Here is a 10,291-nt window from a genome sequence, read left to right as displayed (position 1 = left end):
TCACGTCCTCAGTTCATCAGTAAATGATTTGGTTACGTTTTCTTCCTTTTACAATGGGTTTCAGGAATGCGCCACGCCAAGTAACTACTGGGAGGTTACAACCTGGCAAGGTTTTGAGATATGATCAACCTCCACCGAGACAAATTCCGCCTACTTGTCGCGCTTTATACCGGAAACTGCAGGCTCAAGAAACACTTGTGATATAGGTGAGGGCACAATAGACCATAGGTCGCAGTGCAAAACCTCAATTATTTCATATAATATATACATATATCCAATTGAGGTTCTGTGTTCCACCTAGGAACTACGGGAAAATATATATATATCTATCCATATAATGGCTATGCTTTTTTTACTTTCCAAACTATCGATGCTGGTCTAAAACAAAATTTTGCAATGTTTCATTAAATGCGTTTGCCCGATTATGCCTGTTTTTAGTGTTTATAGAAGTTGTTTGTTCGATGCGCTACTCTTCAAAAGAGACAGTTAATATTACATTCAAAATTGATCGAAGTAAATTTGGTACCATATCACCTTAAGCTGATAATATAGGCATAACTACTTTCATTATAGCATTGTACTCGTATACAATAGTCTTGGGTTAATGGTCGCGATATGTCTCAAAACGTATTCGGTTAAGATAACTCTAATAGATGTGATAGAATGAAATCTATAAGTGAGCGTTACGTTTTTTAAGCAAACTGAATATATTGAAATATCTCAATTTTGTACAATCCTAAAAACTAAAACTAATCGAAATAGATATAGAGTTGTATATATAAAAATAAAGAACATGACGAGACGAGTTGAGTTCCAAGAGACTCTCTGTCTGTCAGCCTATGATTTCTAGTTTAAAAACATCCACGCGTTTCTTGGCATCGTTACCACGCCCACTAAAATAGAATACCATCGTTGGCACAAGGTATCGCAGTGAAAAGTGCCATCTGTGGGTTGAAATTTTCTAAAGCATTGGCGTGGCCCCAGCCTCTAGTAGGTTTAATGAGCATAGTTCAGAACTATAGCTTTTTCTACCAAACTCGCTACAAGGTTCTGTTATTTCTTTACGAAAGGCCTTCACAAACGTTTGTAATTTATACGAACTTATAAATCTCAGGAATTAATCGACTAATTTCAAACAAATTCTGTGCATGATATTATTTTGCCTCTTGAGGTTTCGTTCTGAAAATATATATAAAAATTTTTAAAATTTTATATATACAAATTTTGATTTTCGTAAGAGTCATTCGAGTAGAGGCATGTCATCTAATGTCCAAAAATTGTTACAATCGGATCATAGCCACCAAAGTTATGGCCCTCAGTGCCTATAGCTGATTTTAAACCGAAATTATTGGTGAATCTCTGAAGTATAATATTGAAAGGTAAATTTTATATTGAAATCTAAACAGGATAAAATCGGGTCAATTCCTAGATTAACTCCCAGATACATAATATAAAAAATGTACTTCATATAATATATGCCATTCAATATGTCACTTAGTATATATGTCATTAGTATCTTAAAGAAATTTTGAGAGTGTATCTATCTAATAACAATAAAACATTGCGCCTAAATTTGCAGTCACCCTTGTAACTAATATCAGAATTTTCCAACATTGAACTTTATAATGCGGATCCAAGTAGAGGTACTTTTTTCAATAACATTTCTTTGACACATCGCGCGTGTGTTATGTCAAGCTGTCACGCTACTTTTGTTCAGTTTTGTTTGTCATTGCATCGTGGAGAGACTTACGTCTGGACAACGTTACTGACTATTTGATTACTGAAATTTAAGCTCATGATCTTGGCATCATTTGTTTTCAACAAGACGGCGCCACTTCCCAGACATCGCATCAATCAATGGATCTATTGAGAAAACACTTCGGTGAGCATATAATTTGACGTTTTGAACCGGTTGATTGGCCACCAAGATCGTGTGATATCACACCGTTGGACTTTTTCCTCTGGGGAAATGTAAAGTCTAAAGTCTATGCGGACAATCCCGCTTCGATTCAGGTCTTGGAGCAGAACATCACGCTTGTCATTCGCCAGTTACTAGTCGAAATTTTAGAACGAGTCATCGAAAATTGGACTCAACGGATGGACCATCTGAAACGTAGCCGCGGTCAACATTTGAAAGAGATAAGCTTTAAAATATAAATGCCAAAGAATGTGCTTTCAAATGATAATAAGCATTCCTCATTAAATTTGAAATTTCTGTGTTTTTTTTTAAAGTAGGGAACCTCGAAATGGACTTTACTTTAATATATGGCAGACAGACTCCTGCAAGTGTTTTCTCTCCTTTGAGATTTGCAAATTGCGAGAATAATATGAACTCATTACTTTATGATTTTAATAATGTTTTCTAGAAAATTAGAGACTACGTATGGAGTCCGTTGAAAATATAGTATGTCCTTTATAAATATTGTCATATTTGCAACCAACTAAGTTCAAAATTTTCTACATAGTCAAAACTTTGTTGCCGAAAAATTCACTTCCGTTACGTATGCTTTATGTACTTGCATATACAAGTATATATCTCAGCGTCCTAGGGGCACAATAGATCTAAGGTCGCGGTGCAATCCTCATCTTTTTATATCTCGCTCTCAGTATATGGTATTTGTGCTAAGCTTTTTCGAACACTTAGCAACTGTTTACAAAACTTTACGAAAGGAAAAGCAACGCTTGGAAGATCCTATGGATGGTTGTTAAGAACATAACAATTTCGAACTAACGGTGACTTCAAATCTCATAGAAATAAAAGTGTGCAGTAAAAAAAAAACTGTTGAGAATGCTCTCATCGGGCTGCCATTAAGTACCTTCTCCTCACATCACTTAGCATGCCATTAAATGTTTTCTAAAACTGGCATTAATGGGAGAACATAACAAAAAAGAAATAAAAAAAAAAACAATTATTATGGTTTAAAAAATAAATTTGATTTAACAAACTTTACCAAATTTAAATAATTTAAGACTTACTTATACATATCTACACCAGTGAGTATAACACTCATTTGTATTGCGAAGTAGTGGACTATTTAAATGCTTAGCTTAGCGTATATTCCAGGACATATACCATTCTAAATAAGAGTATTAAAAATCTTTTGAATACAGTTATGAGCTTTATAGCTTTTTTAGTGCTTTTTAGGATGCCTTACATTTTGAATTTTTTATTTTTTTTTTATTTTTTATATTTCAACGCCGCAACATCATGAGACTGAACCATAACAAATTTCTCTATGCAAAATAGTTTGATGTTCGATATTCACGACGGTGTTTGTTCGGCAACTTGCTTCCGGTAATGGTTGCGTCCTGCTGGGTGCCTTTGTTGGTATAAAGTGTTGGGACAATTTTGACGAAGATGTGGAGCACATCAACAGCCATCGCACTGAGAATGTGCCAAAAAGCAAGAGAATGCAGCAGCGAGTCTGTAACTGTGTGGCGGCACTTTTTTGCATAGCCGCAGGCGTTTCAGCTGAAAGAGAAGGATTGAATAAAAAAATATTTTAAAAATTCATCTTTTTTTGGACTTTTTAGGATCATCAAACATAACCTAACTTAATTTATTTTAAATATTTTAATAGTTATTTCAGCAATTTCCTGCTATTTTCGCATTAAATTGTATTTTTTTCAACAAAACTTACCATTTATAACATTCACCATCACACTGGCAGCCTCGGCTGTGGTCGGCATACACGTGTAATTGCCGGAGTCGGCGGTTTGTGCATTCGCTATGCGCAACCTGCAATTAGCAGAGAGAATACAGAAATGCTTAATTTACCAGTAAATCGACATTTCAGCAGAAATAAGTAACGTTTTATATAGAAGAATTTTTGAGGCGGCTATTTTCGAGCGGAAGCGAACATCACATATTTTTACCGAATTTGGAAAATATTGCCAATTGAAGTTGGCCTTCCAACACCCATTGTCAATTTTTGAACTGATCCAGAAGTAACCCGATATGGTTAGTCGCCTTTTAACTTCCAGGTCGAATCGCGGGCTGCGTCCAATACTCGGATGGCACAATCGCCCTGCAGTTTCGAGCGAATATGGGTAGGTTTTGCACCGCGTTTACCCTATTGGATAATGCGAATCCTCAGAGACGATGTAGAGTGTACACCAAAGAAGCGAAGAAACGATAAAGCCCAAAATGAGTCATCAACCACCTCGTGCAGCAATTGGAGCTGTGCCCATTCACTTTATGGCAGATTTTAGGGAATATGGTATATGGTATGTTGGTCCATTTTCGTGCCTGAATTTGGGGATGTTGGTGTGAACCAACGAATCAACGGCCTGTGGCATGGTCTGAAATAATGTGTGATTTAACACTCCCGGACTGTGTATTCTGGGGTTATATGAAGTCGCTTTTCTTCGCAGGTGATAAGATTGGCGCCGTGGGAGAGAATATTCGACGCGTTATTGCTGACATATGGCCCAATTACTCCAAAAAGTGGTCAAAAATTCTTGACCAAAATATTAAATTTTAACTGTTTTACTTCTTCTGGAAAACCACATATCTAAAGAAACACCCTTTATTACTGTTAACCAAATAAATGTCATTTTACTTCCTGTGCAACATGTTGCAAGAGTATAAAAATCAAACTTTGCTCATATTTCACACGAAAAAAGCGCTTCCACTTCAAAGGCATTCACTGCGGTCACTATCCGCATTCATTTTAGTCGGAATCTCTTTGTCGTGGCTTAGTCACGCGGTTTGAATGCCACATCAGTTCAACTCCAACGATCAAGATATTGCGTATTCGCATTCCCAACACACTGCAGCCTAAATATATACACTTTTACACACACAAAGTGCTAACCTGTTGTTGATACACTACTGCGAGAAATCTCCGTACATCAAATTACATTTTTTTGTAGAAAAACTACATGACAAATTTTATAGAAAAATACATATCACTTCTAACTACTTAAACTGTGAGTTCTGTAAATTTTAATGCATTTTTTTTAAATTTATTTAATTACTAGCTTCGGATTTTATATATTTTTTATTACTTTTGGCTATTTATTATGTTGTTAAATTTTATACCATATACAAAGGGGTTTTTTAGATTTGCGGTTTTCATGAAGAAATAAAACGCTTCAATATATATTTATTTTAAGGTCAATTGTTCGGCTTTTATTTTATTATAAAGATGAGGGTTTGCCATTATGATTTCAATATAATTTCGGGCAAGTGACTATCACGACAAGCTCGAGTAAAGTCTAGAGAAAAAATTTTCGACCAGGAATTGGGGTATGTCACCTAGAAATAAAGCGTTGAATACTCTTTCAAAATCGTCGATCGTCTCGGATTCACCAGCGTAGACATACGACTTCACATAATCCGACAAAATATAAACCAATAAAACCGTAGGATCTTGAAAGTCACACCACAGGCCTACGACGCGAGATAATGCGCTCACCAAAAGTTTACTTCATTAAATTGATAATTTCTTCGGCTGCACCGCATGTAGAGCCGTCTTGTTGAAAACTCGTCGTTCTCGTCGAAAATCAGGCACGAAAAAGATTTTAACCTACCTCTATAGCGTTCCCCACTGACTGCGACATTATGGCCGGATTCATTTTTTAAAGAAATATGGACGAATGACTTCCTCTGCCCATAGAGTACACCTAAAAGTGACATTCTGAAGATGTAATGACATCTCAACAATGGCTTGTGAATTAACAAGTGCAACAAATTTATTTATTTTACGTAACCATTCAACTAAAAGTGAGTGAAAAAATCGGAATTGGTGGACATCTCGTTTTGACCCTATGAGCGTTCGATTTCAAGTCTTGCACGAGTTGGCTTTCGATAGCCCGAAAACGAAGACTTTTATATGTAAAGTGAATGAGTAAAGCTCCAGTCGTAGCGCGCAATGCCAAATGAACTCATTGGGATCTTTGCGATACTCTGATCTACAGCGGCAACAGCACCATCGGTAGGCACTGTACAGCATCTCTGAGGAGGCACCTTATACACCAGTGTAATCGTGGTACGAAATCGTGTTTGCTCGATTTAGGGCGAGTGTAGTGTAGAAAAACCCAATAGTCAGCTGGCAAGGTTATATTATATTCTCTAAATCTGGCCCACAGCAAGTAATCCCGTATCTCAGATCTCAGAATAATGCTCGCTGGGAAGAAAATTTTCGTTGAACGAAGTTGTGATCGCCGAAAATGAGGTCTATTTTGAAGCAAAGGGGCACTCGTAGTACAAAAATTGTAACAACAAGCCGGAAGGTCACTAGAAACAGGGAATGGCTCCAGAAATGTGTTTATGAGTGTTGTTAACTTAAAAATTTCAAAAGAGGTCTAGTCTTCTTAGTCACGCCTTGGAATAAATATATCATACATTTGTAGAACGCATACGATATATTTTTATACTCTCGCAACAATTTTGCTAAGGAGAGTATTAGTTTTGTTCACAAAGCGGTTGTTTGTAAGTCCTAAAACTAAAAGAGTCAGATATAGGGTTATATATACCAAAGTGATCAGGGTGACGAGTAGAGTCGAAATCCGGATGTCTGTCTGTCCGTCCGTCTGTCTGTCCGTCCGTCCGTCTGTGCAAGCTGTAACTTGAGTAAAAATTGAGATATCATGATGAAAATTAGTACACATATTTCTTGGCTCCATAAGAAGGTTAAGTTCGAAGATGGGCAAAATCGGAGCACTGCTACGCCCACAAAATGGCGGAAACCGAAAACCTATAAAGTGTCATAACTAAGCCATAAATAAAGATATTAAAGTGAAATTTGGCAAGAGGGTCGCATTAGGAAGGGGCATATTTGGACGCAATGTTTTTGGAAAAGTGGGCGTGGCCCCGCCCCTACTGAGTTTTTTGTACATATCTCAGAAACTACTTTAGCTATGTCAACCAAACTCTACAGAGTCGTTTTCTTCAGGCATTTCCATATACAGTTCAAAAATGGAAGAAATCGGATAATAACCACGCCCACCTCCCATACAAAGGTTATATTGAAAATCACTAAAAGTGCGTTAACGGACTAACAAACAACGTCAGAAACACTAAATTTTACGGAAGAAATTGCAGAAGGAAGCTGCACCCAGGCTTTTTTAAAAATTGAAAATGGGCGTGGCCTCGCCCACTTATGGACCAAAAACCATATCTCAGGAACTACTAAACCGATTTCAATGAAATTCGGTATATAATAATTTCTTAACACCCTGATGACATGTACGAAATATGGGTGAAATCGGTTCACAACCACGCCTTCTTCCAATATAACGCTATTTTGAATTCCATCTGATGCCTTCTCTGTATAATATATAGTAGTACATTAGGAACCAATGATGATAGCGGAATAAAACTTTACAAAAATACGGTATTTGAAAAATATGTAAATGACGTATAATGAAATCTCGATTATCACTTTACCATGCGAGAGTATAAAATGTTCGGTGACACCCGAACTTAGCCCTTCCTTACTTGTTTATAGAGTGATTTATCCTATGTGGAAATGAATGAATAAAATCTATGGGTTAAAATATAGCTATATGCGAGAAAAAGCAATAAATAATATGTAAAAAATTGTTTTCATTAAATATGTATTAAGTGATATTAAGTTTTTGGACCATAATTCTAGAACTTATATTTCATACAAATTTTCTTCCAGAAGTCTCCCTAACTTAAAGTTTTTTGTGTGAACAGACTTTTTCAACTCAGTATAAGTTCACCAACACAACGGTTTACAGCGACAGGATGCGCTTAAATGTATATTCATTCATATAAAAATGGATTTTTCTGAATTGCTCCATTGCAACAAACCGTCACTGGTAGCAGTGGTAAAACGCAGAAAATCCCTTCTTTTACCTTTCACCAGTTGAATACACTTACTTTTTCCCCTATTAGGTGCCTTTTAGCGCCAATGGTTACGTTCTACTCACCGGCTTTGCAGCTTTTCGCCCAAATTCGATTCCATTGATATGCGCCGCATATCGATGGCTGCCTCATTCGGATGCGCCACAAAGGGTGTCAGCATGTAGTTGGCTCGATACCAATAGATAGGACCAATATCCGACGCCGACGACGGTTGCTTCACATGACAGGTGAGCGTAATGGCGCTGCCCACCTTCACATACAGATCGGATGGTCCGACAATCATTGCTTTGGCATCCGGCGGTGTCACTGCAACAAAAAGACAACAATAAACAAGTAAGACATTTATTTCTGTGATATTTATAGTGATTTATTGCTATTGCAGTGGGAAGTTATTTCACGCAAGGGAATTTGCGTGGTTGAAGGTAGTTTTCATTGAATTCTCAAAAGAGTGAAATTAGGAAATCCAATAGACAACTTTTATAAGTGTTTTTTTAGGGTCGCTTCGAATAATTGTAGAGTTTTATAAGAAACAACAACAATATCTGAAAAGCAGTGACTTTGAATGGCAAGCTATTCACCAATATTACAAATATTATTCTAAAAATTTTCAAGTTTCTCATTGTCTATAGTTCAAACTCACGGTCTAAAAATGATTACGCAAAACACTGGTCATTGTTTCGAATAAAAAGATGACATTCGGTGCCAGTCCAGAACTATAGGGAGAATAATTCATCAAATCGATGTTTTTCGTGCCCAAGAATGCAGTTGTTTCAGAGCTTGCATTGCCGGAGTGAAGAGTGATACGTTTTCAGTGGTTAGCTGTCCTGATTTCTTGAAAAACAACTGACAAAAGACTGGTTGTGTACCGCTCAGACTTTCACAACTTTTCTTGACATTTCTCCCGATCAATCGACATGAGCCTTTTTTTGAACCATCGAGAAATTGTGTGCGATCCAACGTGAAATACATTTTTTACAGTCAAATGTCCATGCAATATCGAATGCCTCTATTTCACTATAGGTCACATGACGATCTGGCAATATTATTTTGTTCACAGCATCAGTAGAGTCTGGAACAACAAATGATTTTGGACGACCTTTAAGAAAGCCGTCCTGAAGTGATATTCCTCCATTGAGCCAAATTTTTAAATATCAAAATCATTAACCGTAATATGCATGTATAAAAACTCCAGCCAAGCTGCCTGAGTTTCTGGTGGCTCACTATTGATCCGTGTGACTTGGAATGTTGGAATATAATTTTTCTCCTAAGGCCAAAGTTGACCGCTAATGGGCGATGACTTCCTTCTTTCAAGCTCCAAATTGTCGTCAGTAAAGGTTCGAATTAAGACTGGTATCGTAGGTGAGCAGCTCATAGTAGTTCGTTCCTTGACATCTTGATTTTGTTGATGGTTGGCATCTTGACAGTAATCAGCTGTTTTCAAATTACGTCGATTATGTTGCGATTCAGTGGTGATTCGCAGTTGGAAAATCGGTCCATGAGTTTGTCATTTGTTTTTTTTTAGTATTTCAAGTTGAGTACCTTAGAATTCTCACACAAATAAAGAGAGAGAGAACGCTATAAAAGTTGAACAATAGGGACAGCAAACGATACCTTATTTTTCCCGTTCATTTGACATTTCTCTTCAGTAAGGTTTACCATTTTATCATGAAAACATATAAGATCCAACGAGACGAAATTATTAAAATTTATAATACTACCGAAATATGGAGTCAGTGGCCTCAATTTTAAGAGCACCACGTCCAATTTATGGTCGTCATAATCGCCCTGTCAGATCAAAAATTTTTAATCCACAGGGTACTGTGTTTGTGTGCCAATGAGCTAAAGAAGTGCCTGCAGTGTTGAGAATATTGCTGGCGCTAGCGCCTCAATTGAATAAAACACAAATCAGTTCCTCACACGTCGTTCTCAACCGTTGGGCATCTCTGTGACGTTGTTGTGGCGAATTTTACGAAAAGATTTTAGCCTACATCCTGACAAGATCAAATCGACACAAGAACTGAAGCCGCTTGACTACCAGAAACGTCGTATGTTCGTGAATTGGGCTGAACATCAACCTATAAATGAACCGGATTTTTATGGAAAAAGCATCTGCGGCGATAAGATTCATTTCTGGCTGAATGGCTTCGTCAATTAGCAAAATATTCGGTCTTGGTCCAGCAGCAATGCACGCCTACTCCATGAGTCATTATTGCATCCCAAAAAAATTACGTCATTGGGCCGTAATTCTTCCGTGATGATCAAGAACGTCACGTTACTGTGAATGGAAACCGCTACACTCAATGCTAACCGAATAGGCCCGAATTGGCTGATATGGACTTGGCCAATATGTGGTTCCAACAGGATGGCGCCACAAGCCACACAGCGGTTTATTGAAAACCAAGTTTGGTGAAGGTGTTATTTCACGAAATGGCCTAGTCAATTGGCCGCCTCGGT

The 10,291-nt window shown here is 37.3% G+C and overlaps 1 protein-coding gene across 1 annotated transcript in view; it reads right to left on the bottom strand.

The window, feature by feature from the left end:
* Positions 1–2,199: 2,199 nt before the first annotated feature.
* Positions 2,200–10,291, bottom strand: part of LOC120768322 (hemicentin-1) — a 196,791-nt gene continuing 188,699 nt past the window's right edge. The window contains exons 5-7 of the mRNA XM_040094960.1: positions 7,903–8,143; positions 3,642–3,739; positions 2,200–3,472 (exon numbers count right to left, since the gene is read on the bottom strand). Of these exons, the coding sequence (XP_039950894.1) occupies positions 3,207–3,472; positions 3,642–3,739; positions 7,903–8,143 (605 nt within the window). The 3' untranslated portion in view covers positions 2,200–3,206. The remainder of the gene's footprint in view (positions 3,473–3,641; positions 3,740–7,902; positions 8,144–10,291) is intronic.

The sequence above is a fragment of the Bactrocera tryoni genome, chromosome 2, assembly GCF_016617805.1.
Source record: "Bactrocera tryoni isolate S06 chromosome 2, CSIRO_BtryS06_freeze2, whole genome shotgun sequence".
Lineage (NCBI taxonomy): Eukaryota > Metazoa > Arthropoda > Insecta > Diptera > Tephritidae > Bactrocera > Bactrocera tryoni.
The sequence above is the reverse complement of the archived record's forward strand: the minus strand, read 5'-3'. Positions and strand labels throughout refer to the sequence as shown.